This window comes from Phytophthora infestans, genomic scaffold, assembly GCF_000142945.1.
Source record: "Phytophthora infestans T30-4 supercont1.68 genomic scaffold, whole genome shotgun sequence".
In the NCBI taxonomy this organism is placed as follows: domain Eukaryota; phylum Oomycota; class Peronosporomycetes; order Peronosporales; family Peronosporaceae; genus Phytophthora; species Phytophthora infestans.
In genome coordinates, this window is record NW_003303691.1 from 612,078 (window position 1) to 633,827 (window position 21,750).

Sequence of the window (21,750 nt, forward strand, 5' to 3'; positions counted from 1 at the left end):
TTATGCAGATAGCACGCGACCGTTCAGCTGTCCTGACTTTTTGTAAGGGCGCTTGTCTGGGTTTGCTGAGTATTGTCAGCTTTTTAGGCTGGGCTTAAGCTCGCATTTTATCATTAGCTTAGCTGGAGCTGGTAAAAATGCTCTTTTAGTAATAAGTGGAATGAAGAAGCTAGAAGATGACAGCAGTTTTTTACGATGCCTGCGGGTGTTTTTTTGTACTTCGAAGACAGGGCTATGCGTAAGCTGGGATAGACAAAATACTAAGAATCTTAATATTTTATAGTATGAAAGCGAAATAGATCTTAGACCACGATATGTTTAGACCGGTCTTTTATATCAGCAAACGTACAATAGTGGGACAAAAATCGAGAATTACAAAATTGTATCGTAGGAGTATCTTCAAACATTGTTGTAGTTGAAGTCGGAGTATGCTTTCTTAATTAGCACATATCACATTTAACGTTTTCACCCTAAGCTGTAAGCAACCGCCCTGAGCAAAAATGTTTGTTTAATTACCTTTCATCTGGACAGACAACGTTTTGTTTAGAAGGTTTCAGAGAATAGTAAACCAACGGCGTGAATACAGGTGCGTATATGTGAGAGATAAATTGACAATTTTTTTTTATTTTGCACCCTACACGTTTAAACGCCATTATCCATGTTCCTTCTAGCTGTATCTGGTTGTACTATTTCAAACGTGCTACTCTAACGGGCAGCTATATATTCCCCATAGTACCAGGAGGTGCGCAACGGATGTCCCGGGAGGGAATAAACGGCGGCACCCCCGGCCGCTAGCGTAGACTCGCAAGGGTTCTGCAAGTATCGACTAGAAAGCATCGTCGACAGGACGAGAGACCACTATCGGAGCTGGGCTAGTATGAAGCGATGTAGCACCGCCGAGCCCATCATCTGGCTGCCATGGAGAATCAAGTGGAGAAAACAGTCAAAACGATGCGACCCTTACCAAAGGGCACGACCAAGAAGCGGCTGTGGATGAAGAAAACTGCAGCAGGAGATAGTAGAAAACGTTTTGCAGAATGAAAACAGGGAATAGTACAGCAAACTGCAGTGTCGAGTGGATTCGACGGAGACCCATTGCCCGGCGGATCATGCGGAATGGCGAATAATGTAAAAAATACAGCGGGTATGAATAGGCTATTACCTGACCGACTCACAAGATACAAATACAACTCATACAGAAAATGGGCTCGACTGAACGGACGTTTTAATGCGTCAGTGAACCGAACGCTACCCAGGACAAAGGTGGATCGAGAAATTAATCGTTGGGACCTGCATGGGTACAGTGTACGATGCAAGTATACACGAATGCATGTTAAGATAGCCAGATTGTACACTGTACCCTGCTGGATAGGAAACAGGTAGCTTGTGTAAGTAGGCGTGCAGGATTTGACAGCCGTAGCCGTTGGGAAGGGTAAAAAAAAACACCCGATCTGCAGGACTGTTTCATAGCTCGCCCCGAGTGCAATCGGTGTTAGCCGCATAAAATAAAAATCAAAACCAACGTGCAAATATTAATGGAACTTTGTAAAAGGAGGGGTGATGCGGTATCTCTCAGCTCATACGAAACGGAACGTAACTAGTGCTATAAAGTGTAAGCGCTTCAGAGGTTGGTTGAGCACGGTTTAACTATAATCAGAGTTGTGTTGGTGCTCCCTTGATCACGCAGGGCGCTACTTTGGTGATAATGTTGTCCGCTACTGATGGCTTTCAGGATTTGCGCGATATGACATCCATCCCAATATACCTTTACACGGATAATAAAACGTTCTTAGCTTCGTGCCTTTTAGCTGTTTGGCACCCCAACATTCTAGGTGTCCTTAAGTTGTTGGGTGGCCCATTTTTTGTACTTTTTATTAACCCTTTCGTTGACGCCATACACTTCTATATGAAGGGACACCATACAATTTTTAAGTATAAAGCCCTTAAAGGATACTTTAAGTAGCTTTCTACGGCACAAAATGCCAGAGGTTTATGTCCAAATTCTATGTAATTGTAGAGGTTATATACAAAAACGGGACAGAAGAGTACCTCAGGTATTCTTTTGCAACACCATTTTTTCTGGTCAGCAATTGGCTGGTAGCTCACTCAACTGCAATTTTCCGGTTTGTCACTTGCAGAATAATGTCAGTAATTGAAGTACCGTGGGCTACACGGCCTCTAGAATTATGTGGCCCCCACACACTTCTCTCGCGCTCCATCTACTACCCAGCAAAGCAAACACAGCATCTTCCGCCTACACGGCCTCTAGAATTATGTGGTCCCCACACACTTCTCTCGCGCTACATCTACTACCCAGCAAAGCAAACACAGCATCTTCCGCCTACACGGCCTCTAGGGTATGCGGCCCCCATACACTTCTCGCGCGCTACATCTACTACCCAGCAAAGCAAACACAGGATCATCCGTGGCCTACACGGCCTCTAGGATTATGCGGCCCCCACACACTTCTCGTGCGCTACATCTACTACCCAGCAAAGCAGACACAGGATCTGAACAATCTGAGCAGGGTACACTCGCAGATGTCAACAGATGCAAACTTGCACAGTGTGACATCACGTACAAACCCACGGGGAAGATCGACGGTACGCAGGTCATGTTCATAAGTGTTATCTAACCTATATGCTCTGTCAGCTAACGATTATGATGCAGCTTTTACGAAAATGTTGATGTGGCTTCGTTGCTCCCGGGTCTCAGGCTGAGAAGACCACAACTCCAGATTTTGCGAAAGCACAACGTGGTCTTAAGCGACAAAGGCTGTCGTATACCGCCAGGGAGTCACAGAGGAGGCGACCTACCGACCTGAAGGTATTTAAGGGCTGCGCGTTTTGCTCAGTGCTAGGCTCGCGTCGAACGGACATTTTGCAAGGTCACCGACATCTGTGTCGCGCACTCGACACTTGTGTCAAGAACAGACTGCCCTGAAGTCTACGTACTTCACGTTGATCCTTTTACACAAGTCACGGACGCTCGAAAAGCTTTTATTCTAACGAAGATAGCCAGATTTGTGGGCAGTGCCTGGCTACTATGCACGATAGTGAACAAAAGCTACGGACTCCGCTGCGTAGCCATATCTAGAGCCTCAGCAGCTCTACAATCTCTTTCTCGCCGAAATGCTTGACGTGAAGAAGACTCCTACCTTTTAGTGCCCCAGCTTAATTTTATCCACTCAAATCACGTGTTCGATAAACTCAGCTGCATAGACCAGTGATCTCCCACGAACCGCACCTGGATTGTAAAGGGATGTTCTTTTCAGTCTAGATTTTGCCGTCTCCTGTAGATATGGCTGATTGTCCAGTATGTTGCTCGAATTTGTTTTTTTTAAATGCTCTTGCAACTGACTGTGTATGATGTACTCAAATAGCTACCAACCCCAGAGGAGACGCTGGGCTGGAATGGAGGTTGTGGCGTGGATATCAACATGGTGCGTGAGCTGTAAGCTCGTTATGTGAAGCTCTTGGTAATTGATGTATGTTCAACCCAGGCTCTGGAGTACTTCGCTGCCGGCACCCATCAGCCTATCGAATTCGACAACCTATACCCTGTCTCCTATTCGCTTGACCCCCAAGTACGCTATGTGGCTTTGTTATCCAATGATAAAATCTCCGCTGACGAAAGCGGTTTTTGCTCTTAGAAACGCGAGCGCAGTTTTGGCTCATACGCCGGAATTGATGATTTCATTGGGGCCCTCCCTGTGAAACAGATGTACATAGTTTATGCAGAGCTTTATGCAGGCAAGCAGGATCACCTTCACGAGTACATTATGATGCTGCGATGGCTGAGATCCTCCATGGAAATTTCGGAGGTATGACTCTGCTTATGCGTGTTTTTGTTAGCTGCTATCAGCGCCTTACTTGTTATCTACACTAGATCACAGTCAAACACCTTCATGATCGTCTAAGTTTCTTGAAGGTCTACCTTGAGTATACCCGGACGAAGCTCGAAGAACACTACAAGTGCTACAAGAAAATGAAAGCGGACGAAGCTGTTGATGACGAGGTAATTTACCTCCACAAGAAGGACGGGTTCCACAAGAAACGTGGCTACAGTATTTTTGTATATCTAAGTATGGCCATGACCGTCGTCAACGTATTGGCGAAGCAAATTGACAAGTATGAATGGCAGCAGTGCCAATGCACCAAGTGCGCGTACTATCGGTCGCCCGAGTGGCGCCAAACGAGACCTGATGACATTACGCCTGCCATGCTACCTCCAATGAGGTTTTATCGCCGCGGAAGCAAAGGAGTGAGTCCCTCTGAAGAGATTTACCGCAAACAGCGTGGACAGAAGTTATAAGAATACTTCCGTTTCCAAACGAAAACGAAGCTCTCAAGTAGTAAGTGAAAACATTTTGCTGTGTGAGGATGCTATCAGTTATGTTATTGTAGCACCATGCGTATCCGCAGGACTGTTAACGGAATGGACTTGTACAAAAAGCAAGGGGCTATCTTCGAGTGACTCCGGTGTAACAAACTCGCGACAAGCCTTTTGTAGGTACGAGGGTAGTCGAGGGGGGGGTTATTCAATAGCTCATCAGCTGTATCCGAATACGAAATTGACGCACTTCAGAGCCTTCAACCGTGATTTTGGAGACAGCGGTGGCAGCACGTGCTCAGAACCTTCAAGACTTCTTACGAGTTGCGGATGTGATAAAGGCGTTCGAGCTCATTGTGTAGCTAAGCTTTAACATCCTTTCGGTGGAATTGGGTATTCAATGATCTGCTCTTTTGCGTCGATGGCGGTGTACGTGCGTCCATTAGCAGCTGTCTAGTCGTGTGTGTGCGTGTGAATGCGAATTCTGACGGTCTTTTATCGCTCGAAAGTGGACACATTTACGTGTACTAAGCGTCTAGCCCATAAGTAGCTTCTCGGTGGCTTACCCTTGCGGGCGTACCACAGTCCCCTCGTTCAGCAGCTCCGCGATGGCCAGATAACGTACGACGTACGTTTGGGCTTTCTAAGGATCGGTATTGAGCGAGCGTATTAATAGTATGGACCTTCTTCCACAGCCAGAATGGCAGATATAATGAGGAGAGCACCACCTCAGCGTGCGACAGAAACCCAGTATCTTGGTTTTGTACGCGATAGACGTGTAGAAGATCTCACCTTGCTTGGATCACGAACGACGCGGGATAGTATACACATTCAGCAGGATTTTCAGTAGCTCGATCCGGTCAAGCCTACTGTCCGTCAATACCATCTGGATCTTCTTCATGGTAGCGCCAGACGAAAATACTCTCGAACGATTTCTTCAGTGCGTCCCAGTGGTGCAGATGTGCTCGATGTAGCAGCGCCTTCATTGATGGTGAATACTACACCACACGATCCCCGTTAATCAGTGACTAGGCGAGAATTGGGTCGAGTTGGGCTGTGTCGATAACGGGGGGGGGTGCAGGTTTGCTCACGGGCAGAGTCGATGAATAGAAGCGCCGGTCGGCAAATTTTAAAATGACCGCTTGATAACCACGCTGGCCGGAAAATTGCCGCCACACGCCAGCAAACACTTCACATGTTGAAGCAACAGCTCAACCAATCATAGCTCGTTTGAACACGGCTCCACCAATCGCAAAACAACCTTTTAGATACCAATATCTTATTGGTGGAATGGTCACCCCGAGGGAAAACGCAGCCCCAAACCCTGAACGATTTGGCAACTTCAACGTCGCGCCAAATTTGAATTCATCCTGGTAATTTCTACGTTAATTTTTTAATTTTTACTGATATATTGTTCTCTCGTATATATTATAATTCCTTTCCTTAAAAAGTGCATATTTCAATTCACGTAGACCTTCGCCGACAGCAAGCAGCAGTTCTTAAAAGTTGAGTTGAATATGTAGGACTCTCCTGAAATGGATTTCACTCGAAGACCTCTCTGCATGCAAGTACGTGAAAATTTCAATGCTTCAATATACTCTACCACTGAGTATGAATCCAGTCGTCCAAATCGCTTAAGTACGTATAGATCGATAGACAAGTGATCTCCACAATCCCACAACCATCGAATCCTGTCAATGAGAACGTGCAACTGGAAGTACTAAAACCTGAAATATAGCCTTTTATAAAGTTATGACCTACATTTAATCTTATACTGTAATGTTATTATAGGTTCACTGATACTGAGAATATTTACTACTATTATTACTCATAGTATTCAGTGTTTCTTTAGTTTCACTTGATACTCAGAGTATCAAGTGAAACTATAATAACAGTTTAAAAGTATACATATAGATAGACCTGGAGATCAAGTTGAGCTCCGGCTGGGTGGAGTGCGCCGGCCACGCCGACCGCTCGTGAAACGACCTGTCGGTTAACGCCAAGAAGAGTAAGGTCAAGATTGTGGGCACGCACAAGTTCGACGATCCCGAGAAGCGCCTGATCGTGGAGATCAAGCCGAATAAGGGCAAGATTGGCCGAACGTTCAAGGCCGATGTGGCCGCGATCCTCGAGGCGCTAGAGGCTTTGAAGGATGATGTGCCACGCGCCCAGGCTTTCGAGGACGAGCTGACCTCCAAGAGCGAGGCCACGCTGGGCCCGCTGTGCGACGGCAAGCAGTTCACGCTGCAGCGCGACATGGTGGCGACTAAGTTGGTGGAGAAGATGGTGAGCGAAGAAAAGTTCGTTCCCTTCGGTGATCGAGCCCTCGTTCGGCATTTCCCTTGCCGCTTTTGAACAAAATTTCGATTCTCGCGAGGGTGACGAGAAGCGCGGCGTCATGTCGTCACCCTTGATCGCCCCCGTCAAGGTGTCGGTGCTGCGTCTGAGCAACATCCCGGACTTTGAGCCATTCGCGACGGACCTGGAGAGCGTCTTCGTGGAGGAACGCCTGGAGTGCAAGGTGGGCACGTCAAGTGTCGCCATTGGCCGCAAGTACGCACGCGCGGACGAGCAATATTTCAGCGTAGGCTGACATTTGGGGACATTTGTCAGATGCAACGAGGCAATTATCATCAAGTCAGCGAACGAAGGCTGGTACTACGTGGACACTAACGTCAAAAAATGTAGTAGCGATTCAACCTCAAACAGACGGAAGTCAACAGCAAATTGTTTGTCTGCAGTGAAAAACTTGTCACTCATCTGGTGATTTCACTAACTTAGTGCTTGTTGACATGCATGTTCGACATGAAAAGGTCTGAGCCCTTTCTAGAAATAAAACGTCTTACGAACGTTAGTTGGTTCGACGAGCTGCTCGTTCATTGCGACGCCTGTCGTTGCTTGCTCGACGATAATCCTGGCGAAACCATGTGTATGGAATTGTTGTCGGATTCCAAGCGACATCCACAACCTGCGTATCATACTCATCGTAGTAGGGCTCCCCTACTTGACCTTCGTATTCACCTTCTGAAATCTCAATAACAGCGTTGTCATCACTCTCAGCGCTCTGGTCATCGTTATCACTCGTCGCCATATCCTCGTCGGTCTGATCCGACGAGGGGCTTCGTACATCGAGATCCACAGCGCGTGAAACTGCGGCGTTAGACGCGTGAGTAGCATCAGTAGCAATAGAAGAAGGACCAGTCGAAGCTCGGGCACTAGCGCCACCAAGAAAACTAGCGCCATGGCCATCACTATGGCTACGAGGAGCGGCGCCATCACTACCTCTGTCACGACCTGCAGCATCACCACCATTACCCGTGACCGCTTGATCGTGAGGAGCAATAGCGTTTCGGCGATGCGCTGCAGCAGTAGTAGCTTGGTCATCTCGTACATAAAGAGCAGCAGACATGCAACCATGGCCAACAGGAGATCATCTGTGAGCAGTACCACCACCAGCAATTCGATCGTGGATAGTAGACGCAGTAGCGATTCGATCGCGACCTGCATGGGGTTGGTCAAGGGTAGCTGCTGTAGATGCGACTTGGTTGCGGTGAGAAACATCTCGGATGTACGTAGCATTAGGAATGCGACCTTGGCCTGTAGAAATAGTAGCACTTTGGCCGCGGGTAGTAGAAACAGCAGCAGCCCAGTAGGACACAGTATTGACTGAAACGTGCGGTGCGGCGCCTGCAATTTGGTCGCTATGACCAGCGTCTCGACGATTAAAAGCAGCAATTCGGCCGTTACCGGTGATCTCTCGGCGTTGATCTGTGGTACGCGCCATTTGGTCATGGTCGGTGGCATCTTGGTTGTTAACTGTCGTAGCAACTTTCCGGTCGCTACCAGCGGTATGTCGACCGTGAGCAGCAACAACCCGGCCAACATTAACGTCGTCTTGGCGGTGGTCTGCATCATTAGCGATTCGGTCACGGTCACCAGCTTCTCGGCGCTGATCTTCAGCAGCGGTATTATGGTCCAAGTTTGCGACACATCGACCGTTCGTCGTAGCAGCTTGGTAAGCACCAGCAGGAAACTGGTAGTCTGGATGGTCATGCCGGTAGTCAGGGAGCACTAACTGAGCTGCACATACCTCACGTTTATCGATATAGCCTTCGTGGGACGCGAAAAATGCACGAAGACTTTGTTGTACATCGCATTCGGGTACGTTTCGCTCCAGCAGACGTTTACGGAGCAGCTTTCTTCCAGGTCCGGTGATTCGCGTGGTGGGTCTTTTAGCACGCTCGCATAGGGCCACGAATTTTTTAAAATTATACACCCCACGACTCGGCTTTTGAGGATTCATCAGACAAAGACGAAATCGAATATGCTTTAACTCTCACACTTACCACCTTCCTATGTTCTTTCTCACATCTCAATCTTACGTTTCCCATATTTTTTTTTTCTTTTTGGCAGGCATGGGACAACTGCAATTTTGATAGGCATTCTCTCCCCCGACACGAGCCCATCCGGTGGTGGTGACACAAGCCTATCCGGTGGTGGCGACACAAGCCTATCCGGTGGTGGCGACACAAGCCTATCCGGTGGTGGCGACACAAGCCCATCCGGTGGTAGCGACACGGTGGTGGCGATACGAGCCCATCCGGTGGTCACGACACAGAAAACAACTCCTGAGACTTACCCAAATCGGGGAAGCGAAGAAAATAATGCGCATTTTAGTGTGCTGGGCAATGCTGAGGGCATCTGATCCTGCGATATGAAGTTGTTCATGGTTGACGGGTGCACGGACATTGAATGGTTGATGGCGGGGCACTAACTATGCTGTATTTACTAATTTTTCGTTTTGCTACGCTTTTGTGAATGTGTGCGGAGGAACGAGTAAGGCTTACCGGCATTCGGGAAGTACGTCCTGAAAAACATTTAACGATATGCACCTACATATATTTCATTTTCGTGGTGTATACGGGCCATTATGGATCTCCTGATGCTGAGCATTGAAGATTTTCAGCTCAGTTGAGCCGCTGTGTGTGAGAGTGTGCCGTCATAAGTGTGAAGGCATGCCATCTGAGTTTGAGCTACCAGATTTTCCCAACGGTGAAGCTGGCATTAGCCTACGCTGAGCAACTACATGTATAACTGAATCACATTTCAATAGATACGGACTTGGGTAGAAACGATTGCTACTAAACGTGCAGTGACGATAACCAAATCTCGTGGTAACTTCAGTACATTCGTGCACTGCTTACTCGCCTCTTTTGACGAAAATATAAATCGGCACCTCACTTGATGTCCAACTCACATTCACGTGTACACAAGTGCGTAGTTTCCAACGACGGCAGAAGTGTTTCGTGCAGATAGAATTGTGTCTTGGACAAACCGCACTGGTGAGCGCAGCAACTCTGGCATCAGGCATACATGCGAGCTGATCGGCGATGTGATTTGTGGCTGAAGGATCAAAGCGCAAGTTGTTTGCGAACACGATTGTGGCGCTTGTGAACGGAGACTTAGTTGACAGATCGATCTTTTTCACATCTTGCGCGTAAATATCGGCATTTTGCAGTCTTGGCCAGCTCACTACGTGTTCACTCAATATCCCATTGCAATGACCTACTAGATCACGACGTATTTCAATCCCAATGCTCGATCGAACAGCAGTTGAAAGCACAAATTGAACTACGATATTCCCGACGCCAGAGCCTATATCCAGAAATACATCCCAAGCCCCAATCGCACCAATCTGGTGTATTGAGGCAATCATCGACGACACCCCACTCGGTAGTATCTCCCCAGCATTTAGATGAGCTGCACCGGGTGGGTACACGACCTCGCTCCGAGATATATTCTTAAACAATTACAACTTGATGCACATCACGTGGTACATTGTTGTCATGGAGTAATGAGCGAGTGTCATATTGCTTCGCTGAAACAAAAAGGTTGGCTACCACTGCAGCGGAAGGCTCTGGAGCTTCCAACATAGTTCCATCCATTGGCAACGGAGTGTTTTCTGCTAACGTCTGGCCAAAATTGGTCGTCGCTGGACCAGAATCCTCTACAGTTGACGTCCGCGTGGCTTCCGATAACGAAGACACAAATTCCATGTCGATTGGGTGAGATGATACTCTGCCTCGCTGTTGTTTGAAAGACTTTCCATGCCCTTGCTGGCTAGGTCCCTGCGCTGTCGATTTGGCTGATCCGGCGCTACCATGGGGCTGACGGATGCGCAGTATTTGAACACTTCTGCGACCTCGGGAGGCGCGGACAGGAGTGTAAAAACAGCGTGGAAATTTTGACAACTCCGATCCGAAGGTGCGTTTAAGCGAGCTCAATCTCTGGGCGAGTTCCTTGGGTGAACGCCTCCAACGTTTCATCTTCGCAGCGACATCCTTCCACGCAATACGCACTACTCCCTGGTCAACATATTGGCGAACAATTTGCACCAGCTCCTTGTCTTCCTCCTCGAGAAAGGTAGTGCTCGGTATTATTCAGAATCCGTGGGTCAGGGAAGATCCAATCACAGCACAACTATGACATTCAGTATGGAATTTGGGGGGGGGCTGCACACATGTTGATTTGGGCATGCAAATTCATGGAGACTAATCATGGCTGAATTGAACTTAAGATTTTACAGATGTATCTTCTCAACTTTGAAAAACAAAAGTTTTGTAGTTTATTCTATATAGGTGTAAATAAAGTTATGACTGACTTAATGCAGGAATCGTAGTTCTCGGGTTGAATGGCATGGTGTCTACTTGTTATTATCTAAGAGAAATGGGTGGTGTAAGTTTAGATAGCGTGACCGGCATTACAGTTGTAAAATTGCTTCTAGAGTTCATTCGCGCTGCACTGAAAGCCTATTTGCTCGCTAAATTATGTCAGGATTTACGATTTAAGAGTTATTATAATTCTTGGGTTCCGAATCAAGTGTTTGTACCACCCAACATTAAAGTTGGCGCGAAGTTGAAGTGAGTAGATTAAGTTTTTTTTACTTTCTGTCCGCATCGCCAATTCCACGAATTAGATACCTTCACTTTACGTGGGATGTGCTGTGATTGGTGGAGCTGTGGATACAAGGGATGTGATTGGCGGAACCACGGTCAAAAGAGATGTGATTGGCGGAGCCGTTGTTCAATACAAGAGCGATCTCACTGGCGACTGCAAAAGTTCCCGCCCCAGCGAGTAGCAAGCAATGACCCATTTCCAAATTATCCGAGAGCCACACAAGTCTCTCCAGAGCCCTAGCCGACTTGAACAACTCGCTCGCCACGCCTGCTATCGCTGCTTCATTTTGCCTGTGCCATTCCCATGCAACACACCGAGGCAGTATCGACAAGATGCTGATCAGCTTTGCCGACCAGTGTGCTACTCGTCGCCAATGAAGAGCTGCTGAAACACGTATTCCCGATTGGATCTATGATGCTTGGGTGGCGTTGTGCTCATCCAAGGTCGGGCTGCGAAATACCAGTACGATGTTGGTTCACAACGTTCGTTGTGGCGTTGCTAAATCGTCCGGACAACGCTCACTATTAAGAAGGTCCGTCACGACCTAAACTGCATCATCTCCTTGTGAACACTACCGAGGAGCATTCGGCAGTGTATTTGTTCGAGAACACGACGTCATCGCTGTGCAAAGGACCCGTACCCGTACACGATCTTCGCTGTTGCACGTCACGATCTAGTGCTCGCCTGGCACTACCAACGCACTGCCCAATAACGTACATTATTTTGTATGCGTCCACAGCCATCGTCGCGGAGGTGTCAAAGGGATACAGCTTATCCAAGGGGTACCTTCCTATACGTCGAGCCTTGCATGGTCCTGCCTTCGAGTCGATGATGGATAGTACTCAAGAGGTTGCAGAAGGTCTATGGCGCTCCTACACAGCCAGCACAACGGAGTAACTGAAGTCGTTGTGACCGCCATGACTAAGGTCGTGACCGAAGGTTAACATTTGAACAGCTAATAGTCATGTTCAATAGTCTTCTATAGTAATGCTGACGAAATAATTGTGGCAACTATCTTAGATAACAATGAAACAGTAAACCAAAAAATAAAAAGTCAAAACAATCAATTCTACGTGTTGTAAAGGTCCTCATCGGAGCGACCTCTTCTTTTTTGCGTCTGCGTGCTCGCACAAGAGCCGTCGGTCAGTAGCGCTACTGCTACTCAAAAGACCGCGGCGATCGCCGCGAACAAACCTCGCTGGAGGTCAGGGGTGTGGCTCATAGTGTGAGTGTTCGTCTGGATTTGTTCAATGCAAAACGTACTTAGTGGTGAGACGGCATACATGTTGATCTAAGTATTCAAAAGAAACTGTAATACATCTTCAACTAACTGTGCTTTGTTTCTGGTAGGTGGATGCTAGCCGATCGACCCGCAGCACCTGCGACATGGACGACAGCAAAGGAGGTGAGTTGCGGTATACTCTCATGGACAAGGAATGCTTGTGCTGGTCCTCTTTGTACACGCAGAGGAGCAGCCAGCTACTGCCGCGATCTTTGGGTTGAACGTCCCTTCGAAGACAGCTGCGTGATTGTTTCATAAAGCACTGATTCCCTCATACAAGAAACACAGTGGTTGAACCTTCTACACTATACAATCAGTTGGTATCTTGCTACATACAGGACAACCATCATTTTCTTCACTGTTGCGGCAATTCATGGGGTCAACCAGAAGAAAACAGCGGCGGCAGGGTGACCGAGGGACCATTCCTAAGCGACAACAGCCTTCTCGTGATCCTGGCATCATTGACGACACGTCCACTTCGTCCGGTATGTATCACAATCGAGGAATGGTGACTTACCCCACTAAACAAACGTTGTTTGTATTTATGTAGCGTCCAACCGAGCTGTATTTGGTGCGATATGGAGGTATCTCCGTGGTCAAGGCTGGTATCATCGCCAGCCTACCGGTTTAAGTGAGCTTTATCGTTACGTTCCTCCTGACGGCAATCCAAGTGGCGTGGCCGGAGTCGACTTTTTTCTAGGAGAACGAGCACTTTTGGAGCATTACGACAGAGCCATGTCGTGTGGCAACGCGGGTGTTGATGCTGAGACGTGTAATTCCTATGAAAGGGTTGGGTGCTCTCGTAGCGGTGACGTTAGCTCGAATAGCAGTGTTCCTTCAAACATAGATCACATACCTTCTGGAACTCGTACTCTCGGTGGAAATTCAAACCAAGACGTTATCCAAAATACTGGTGTACTTTCTGGTGGTGAAAATCACACTGGTTTGGCGTCGCCGAGGTGTTCACGGAAGGTTTCAGCGGCTTCGTGTTACTCAGCATCTGTGGAAAATGGTTGCAATCGAGGCTATAGTTTTGTATCGCCCGGTATCGACTGGAGAGGACCAACTATCATCAAAGGGTACGACGCCACCTTGTCCAGTCGTCGCCAACGCTTCACCTAATTGCGCAGTATGTAACACTACTTGCTCCAAGCAAAGAGCATGCTCACGATGTGGACAATTTATCCATCATTTCTGTTCACATGACGTGTGCATATCACTGCACATCCGGGGTCCTGACGGTCAACTGATGGAAGACTTTGGTGAAAACTCATATTGCAGCAAACACTGCTATGAGGCAATTACAAACCTGGAAGCGGCAAACACCATCCCTTTGTCAAGTAGTGAGCTCAACGCCGATCCGTCGACTAGTGCGACATCAATGACCTGTGCTCCAAACAAGAAAAGTGTCGGCAAAAGGGCTCTCGTCCAACCAGCTCACACAAAGCAAACGACAAGCTCTTCACAAGCCAGGAAACCGGCTAGTGCTGCCTCTCCAAAAGCAAGTGCTCCAAAGAAGAACAACACGTTATCCACAGCGACCAAGCCCAAACGAAAAACGTTAGCAGTTCTCATGAAGGACGAGTTGAAACGTGTGGCGCGTTTGACAGCAGAGAGGTTCATGGAGGCTAGCGTCGCGTTTCCACCTACTAAAGAAGCTTGGATGCCGGAAAAACTCTATAGAGAAGCTGGTACCTTGTATTTGCTGGGGCATGTGACAAGGTACAGCATTGAAAGTGCAAAAAATGCAGACAATATTTCCGTTCCTTCGGCTGTATTCCAAATTGGTTGGACTACCGTCTTACCCCGCATATAAGGCATAGGTGCTGTAAATGAATACAACGCTGCTTGTGTGTTGTATTCATTTAGAAAGCCTATGTGTTGTACAACGAACAAATTGTTTGACTTTGATGAAGCAAGTCTGTGGGTCCTGGAATATGGCTTGGTCGTTTAGGCTTGACCCTCCTACGCGATCGGCGTGGGTTCAAACCGCCACGCTGTGCTTCTTGCTAAGAGCAGCAAAGCCGTGACCTTTCACGCCTATCCGAGTCTGCTAGAACAGCGAGTTTCTCGTGGATACTATAGCTACGTCGCTCAGCAATCATGACTGTGTAAATTATTAATTAAGAGAATTAAAGCCAAGTAACAGCAGCACCGACTAGTTTGTTCAGAAGGGTGGTTGGTTGGGAGCTCTCAAGAATATTCATTGGTTGGTACAGCCTTGTGTTTTACACATGTGTTCTAATTAGATAGGTGGTCAAATTGAGGTTTAATCTAGATGTCGAGCGAATCCCGAATTTATTTAGAACACATATGCCTTATATGCGGGGTAAGACGGTAGCACTGCATTTAAAAAAACGATCACGTTCACAAAGTTTCCGAGTCGATCGTTATTAGGGGAATCCGTAGCTTTGCAACGTTACAGAAGGGCTCGTTACAGTTTGGAGAATCGTGGACCTCCTTATGCAGCGCTGTATCCCAGCTCACAAACATTGCAGATTTTTCAGACGACTACGAAGAAAAAGATGACCAGGGATACCGTGAGTGGTCTGTATTTCGTGGACGGAAAGAATTGCAGATTGCACTAAGTACCGAAGAAGTCGAGGCAATTCAGTCCATGACCTTTTCAAAATCTGGGTCACTGGGACAGCCATCTGGCTTATACACTCACGATGACGGGTCAACGCTGACCAAACTAAGAGAAGAGAGCCGCCAATACTTTGAACACTCAGCCACGGCGTCATTTTTTGCGTTTATTCCTCTGTCTTTCTGGAGTCAAGTGGTCCAATGTACGAATGCGTACGCTGATGCTGGGGGTAATCCTTCTTCTCAAGAAATTAGCCTGGACGAAATGAGGAAATTTTTAGGTATTCTATGGTATATGGCTCTGTTCGATAAAGGCGAAATGAGGAACTACTGGTTAGATGATGACGACGCAGCAATCTTTCCTGGATCTCCGTCAACAAACTTGGAGTTGGTCATGACGTGGAGAAGATTCATTTACATTCGCAAGAATTTGTGCTTTCGGTCAAACGTTACCGCAATGGATATCAAACGAGATCCTGCAGCTCGAATAAGACCCCTTATCAACATGCTCAAATTCCGAAGTTCGCGTCATGTTATCCTTGGGCTAAATGTGGCAGTAGATGAGGCTAGCATTGCGTGTCGGTCCCAATACGCAAGGCATCTTATTGTTTTCAATTCGCAAAAGCCTACGGGAAAGTACCATTTCAAACTATATGTTTGCTGCTGTTCTACCTCCTGGTACGCCTCAAGTTTCAAACTACACTGCGCTAGCGAGATTCAGGACCGCTTAAATGGAGTCGTTCCAGAGTTAGAGTTATCACGGCTTGCTGAAAGGACCGAGCGTTCATCTGAAGTTCGATCTCATGTACTTGAGGTTATATCTTCTCTGGAGGGTTCTGGCCGCATCGTGAACACCGACAACTTTTACACGTCGTGTCAACTACTAGAAAGCTTGAGATCGGTCGGCCTATACGGACGCGGCACGGTCCGCTCCTCCAGCCAGCATTTTCCCCGCTTCACGATGATAAAGAAAAAAGACGAAAAACCCAGGGGCTTCGCGAAGCAAGGCGTCTGTTTGGAAAAACATATAGTTGCGGCATCTTGGGTCGACGGGTCGATTGTCAATGTAGTCTCCAATGCAGACGCGTCTACATCGTCCACCGTGTATCGTCGAATCAAGGAGGCAAAGGTTGCGTTTTCTGCCCCTACTTGTATCGGGGAGTACAACTCGGCGATGCAAGGTGTTGACCGTCACGACCAGCTTCGCAGTCGTTTCTCGCTCGCCGATGGCCACTCGTTTCAAAAGTGGCACAAGAAGTTAGCTATGGCCATTATTGATATAGCGAGATGCAACGCATACGTGTGCCATAATATAGCATGCGGCAGGAGCGATTCCCCTTCGAATTGTGGTGATAGTTCAAGCTCGAGTGCGCGAGACAAACACCGCACGTTTGTTCGATCACTCGTGCGAGAGCCTTTCAACGGGGACTGGAAGAAGTCCGTTGATAGTGATGATGGTATGGTGTACGCATTGACCTCATCACTTACGACGGAAATGATATCCCATCCGATTGAAAGGGAGCCCGAAAGACCTGTTGTGATGCCGCTGGTTTGCGTTGCAAAGGAGGCATCGATCACCCTAAATGGCAGAAGCAGAGCAAAGCGCAAATGCACAATTTGCAAATTCGAGGGTAGATATTCCACCCAGAAAACGGATTACTGCGAGACACACCAAGTGGCGCTCTGTAAGCGTACGTATCTCGTTGACGGTGCTAAGCCTCACCTCTGTCAGCAGGAAGGCTGGACGTGCTGGCAGAAATATCACTTATTTTACTTGCCAAAGCAAGTTTACCAGTCGATGAGGAACCTGAAACGATCTTCTTCGATTTATATAGCCCAGATCCCGTTCTTGAAAGAGCTGCGTCAAAGAAAAGGAGTAGCATCGACAGATAACGCGTAAATACGTACTCGGGTGTTAAACGTTCTCTCTATATCGTGATTTTTCGGACAGGGACGTTTCCTGAAAGCGGTGTGTAGTTTTGCAGATGCCTTTGTCCGAGCGGTATTGGCTTGTTGTACAATCAGGTCCACAATCTCTAGCTAATTGTTGTTGATCATGCCTGGCGCTGTCTTCGCTACGCAGTGCCAGAGCCTTGCAATTCGCCGTCTCAACAGTCGTAACACTGTCAAGCAGCCCGGGCAAGACACCTCGCTTACCGCAGGTTTGACACCCACAATCAATTTCGTACCAGCGCTTTCATCCTTCTGATCGCAGAGACTTCTCCTTCATGGTATTCACAGGCTACGGCTTCATTGCACCTAAAATTGGATAAACTGATCGAGCTAGCAGTATGCAGGACCTTCCTCTTTTCCATTCACTCCAATGTGCTTGGGCACCCTTGCGCCCACAGAGTTTTGTAGAGCGTCTCTGAAGTAGACGTGGCGGTTGTTGAAATGTTTAAAGAGCAAGGGATGGATAATATTACCGTCGCACATCATCTTGAGCCTTCAGCATGTTGCCAAAAGCTACCTGTCACGAAAAAGCTACACAAATGCCCCGCATCCTGCCCTTCAGGCAGATATTAGGCAAACCGAGTTCCTTTAGGCGTTGGCGCAGCGGCGACTTCGTGAACCGCCTACCGATAAGAGCTGCAATCGTTCGTCACGTTGACCACGGCAGCTTTGCTGGGGTCGAAACCATCTTGTTCTTTGTTACACGACATGGAAGGAGAACAATCGTATTTAGTGTTAGGTGTCTGTAGCACCCGGGGAGACACAATAGGACGAAGCTTTGAAAGTCACGTACGTATAGTGTGGCGCGAGGTTTGCTTTCGCTTCCCCCGCTTTGATTGGTTAGAGCATCAGGCGACGTTTCACGTGGGGTCCAAATACGACAATAACGTATCTTGATTTCAGTATGGCCGACGTAAAAGGATACCTCATGTAACATTCTGGTAACGAAAGGGTTAAGTGCTCACATCGTACCTGTACGAATTTAATAAAAGATTTGCGCTATTGCGTGCGAGGTTTAATCAAAGAACCGCGCCTGGAACATTTGAGTAGACCGTACCGGTAGTTCATGTAGTAAACAGGAATGTACGGTAACATGCCAAAACGAACTACCGTTATGCGAATTGAGAAAGCTCTCACGCTATCGGTGTTCATGAATTCGCATCTTTCGCGTAGCTTAAGTGCCAGGCATCAGCGTCCCGTAAGTATATGTTCCGTTAAAGGCGTTTGGCTTCAAACAAGTACTGTAAACCTAAAATTTTACACCTGGGGAATTACTTTAGTACCCCACCTTCAATGTAACGGGATACGTAGCCCCAAGTGTACACCTAGTTACATGAAGTGTGACACGTCATACTTCGGGATATCTGGTACATGGTACCAGGGTCGCCCAAGGCCAACCATTGGCTGATGACATTGCTTTTCTATAGGTGACTTATAGTTTGTAAAATTAACTCAAGTTTAGCCTTCCTATAAATATATTCGGTTTACAGCTTACCTTAAATTGGCCACTCCGCTTCCTTAGGCAAAGGGGGCCTGTGAACTGCCGTTCACTGAGAGTTTGTAAGCTCTGGGAAGCTAACTTCCTCCAGCGCAAGGTGATGTGTAGCCCCGTCACACTTGGTAGTACTTGTAGTCAATCCACGCCAACGCTGGTAGACTCCCTGAACCTCTCTGAAGCTCGTTGCCATGGATGGAAACACTTCTCCCATCTGAACGACTCACAGTTCGAGTCGGTTCGAAAGATGGCTGGTATCTTCGCGATGGAGGCCCTACAAAGCTTGGTGGCGTCGACACCGACCGAGCAGCTCGAGCGCGGCAATGCGTTTGACGCTTACGAGCAGGGGATTATCGAACATGTGCGGGAAAACCTGCAGGCTCCGGCGGCGGAAACAAACCCACCACACCCGAAGCCAATACGGCTGAAGGTGAAGCCGTATGAAGGGAAGGAAGGTGAGAACCTTCACTTCTGGGTTCGAGAGGTAGATCTCGCGATGGACGCGGCTGTGATCTCGACCGAGCAACGCCGTGTTGATTTTGCACTCTCCGACCTTTTGCGGTCGTGCTAAGAGCTGGGTGTACACGCGGGAGGCGACATCGACTAGATGTTTCACATCCTAGGCTCAGCTGTGCGAACAGCTCCGAGCCGCGTTCCTACCGGCGAGCTACGAGTATCGGCAGCGTTCGCGCTTCCTCTCATGCAAGCAAGGAAGGCGCGAGCTGCACGAGTACGTTTAATAGATACGGGAGCTCACTGCGTCCCTAGTGGGAAGCCCATTAAACGAACACGTCAAGATGACTATGTTCATGGACGGCCTTCGAGTTGGCCCAGCGCGCACTCAGCTGTTCCGGGTGCAGTCAAGCACCCTCTAAGAGGCGATTCAAGTGGCGCTTTAGGAAGAATACAGCCATCGCCAGGCGTGCACACCGGCCTCACCAGGTCCTGGAAATGCTTTGTCGAATCCCAGTCGAGCAAACCCCAACGGACCAATTCCCATGGAACTCGCGTCCGCCGAGCAGCGCGACATTCGCTGCTTCGGCTACGGGAAGCTGGGCCACTTCAAGTGTGACTGCCTCGCGGAGAGACACCGCAGGCGGACTTCCCCAAGCCCGTTCGCAAGGGTCGCTGGCAGAAGCCAGGATCCCGGGTACAGGGGAACGCCGGAAACCAGTAGGGGCGGGGCGCCCTACTGGGGAAGAACTAAATCTTCGTGAATGGTGCGCGGGTGGCGCGTACCAGGGAGCCTTAGCCCCTGAGAGTCTTCGCACTCTCGAATCGGCAAAGAGCAGTGGCGGGTTGCTCGTAGTACACGGATGTGTACGGGGATACGATCACCCGTTTAGAATCTTGATCGATTCTGGGGCGTCGAAGAATTTTGCACGCCACCAGACGATTGCTCGTAATAGCAACAAGTTGTCCGACGCTTTGAGAGAAAGCAAGGGCAACGGGGATGTGTCAGTGCGACTGGCCGACGGGAAGGTCGTCATTGTTCCCAGCGTCCAAGTGGATCTGGCCGTCAAGTTTGAAGACTTTGACAGCCTAGAACAGTTTACTGTTCTCGACATGGATCCCTACGATATGATCCTGAGCATGCCCTGGCTCGAAAAGCACGAGCCCTGGATCGACTGGCGAGGCAAGACAATCGGTGCCAACCACGCTGCGAAGTCCGATAGAGCATTAGTGAGTCATGTTCCCACCTCTGTCAGGACCCGGGGCGCCCGCAAGGGTTGCCAGGATACCGAAGCATCCAGCAGATGCTTGGGAGTCGTCGACGTATATGACGACTCCGAGGACGCTTCGATGGTGGCGGCGCCCAGAGAAGGCGCTGGCTAAGTGGGTAACTTAGGTCCACAATCGGGTAACATAGTTCCGCAGACAGCTGCAGCTGTCACGAACGCTAGTAATAGTGTGTACAAGGTGGGTAACAGAGTTCCACACACGGTCGCTCAGACCTTAACTGAAGAGGAAGACGTCGGACACGCTTCCTGTGTGGGTAGCACAGTACCACACGAGGTCGCCCAGAGGGTAGCATAGTACCACACGAGGCCTCGAGTCCCTCGGATGTCGGCGCTATGACATCCCCAGACGTGGGTAACGAAGCTACACGTCACGGTCGCCGTCGACGACGAAGCCGCCGCCGCCGCCGAGAGTCGGATCTTAATCTCGTTCAGATCGACGTCGCTTCAAGCGACTCAGAGTATAGGGCCCGGGCCTCTCCGACACGGCTGGTGGAAGAGTGTTATCACATTTTTGATGGCGAGACCGGTTTACCGGTCAAGGCATCTGGTGTCCACTTGGAACCGTTGCCAGAGATTGCAGAGATACGGAACCTCGAGGAAATGACAGCCGAGACTTTCCTGGCCAACCTCAAGGCTGGGGAGATTGCCGAGATGGTGCTCATCAGACCAGAGGCCACTCGGACGGAGTTGAACACCTCCTCTGTCGTGGACGAGGACGTCCTAGAAGAGCTGAGCAAGCCGCATCAGACGCGCTTGGGTTCTGAGACCCTTAAGAACCCCAAGTATCTGGTGTATCCTTTGGTCACGGAGTACGCGGACGTGGTAAGCACGCACAACTCCCACCGGATCGGAGCGTCCGGCATGAGATCGACCTCGGGCCTGGCAAAACGTACTGTGTCACAAGACAATGGCCTCTCTTACGCGAACAGTGCGAGGTCATAGATGTCTTCTTCGCTATGAAAGCGAAGGCAGGCATGGTGCGGGAGTCAAAGTCCCCGCACTCGACGCCAGCCTTCTGCGTTCGGAAGCCGAACGGGAAGTGGCGTCTTGTCCACGCTTATAACAAGCTGAACAACGCGACGGTGCCGGCCCAGACACCAATCCCACGAAAGGATGTGTTGTTAGACAACATGACCGGAAGCGTACAGTACAGTGCGCTGGATTTGGTAGACGGATACTACCAGATCCTGATGCGCGAGAGCGGCGTCCCGCTCACCGTGGTGAGCACGGAGCGGCTTGTCATGCCGCAGGGCTTGTCTAACACCGGCGACATTCAACCGCCTGGTGACGCAATTGTTCAGGCCATTGGGCGCCTTCGTACAAACGTACTTCGACGACATCTTCGTCCATAGCCGTGCCGAGGGAGGAAAGACGGCCATGGAGGTGCGTTTGGGGCACTCCCG

At 48.9% G+C, this 21,750-nt stretch overlaps 3 protein-coding genes across 3 annotated transcripts; 1 reads left to right on the forward strand and 2 right to left on the reverse strand.

Annotated features, from left to right (window-relative positions):
* Positions 1 to 2,273: 2,273 nt before the first annotated feature.
* Positions 2,274 to 4,314, forward strand: PITG_18109 (uncharacterized protein; the record flags this gene model as incomplete). Its single annotated transcript, XM_002997690.1, has 4 exons — positions 2,274 to 2,603; positions 2,716 to 2,826; positions 3,383 to 3,442; positions 3,931 to 4,314. 4 exons carry the CDS (start codon positions 2,274 to 2,276, stop codon positions 4,312 to 4,314), a joined length of 885 nt encoding a protein of 294 aa, XP_002997736.1.
* Positions 4,315 to 4,904: 590 nt separating this feature from the next.
* PITG_18110 (uncharacterized protein) lies at positions 4,905 to 5,451 on the reverse strand (the record flags this gene model as incomplete). The annotated part of the gene is made up of 1 exon (XM_002997691.1): positions 4,905 to 5,451. One exon carries the CDS (start codon positions 5,316 to 5,318, stop codon positions 5,199 to 5,201), a length of 120 nt encoding a protein of 39 aa, XP_002997737.1.
* An 808-nt stretch (positions 5,452 to 6,259) lies between these two features.
* On the reverse strand, positions 6,260 to 6,876 carry PITG_18111 (uncharacterized protein; the record flags this gene model as incomplete). The annotated part of the gene is made up of 3 exons (XM_002997692.1): positions 6,260 to 6,305; positions 6,367 to 6,657; positions 6,716 to 6,876. 3 exons carry the CDS (start codon positions 6,874 to 6,876, stop codon positions 6,260 to 6,262), a joined length of 498 nt encoding a protein of 165 aa, XP_002997738.1.
* Positions 6,877 to 21,750: the final 14,874 nt, after the last annotated feature.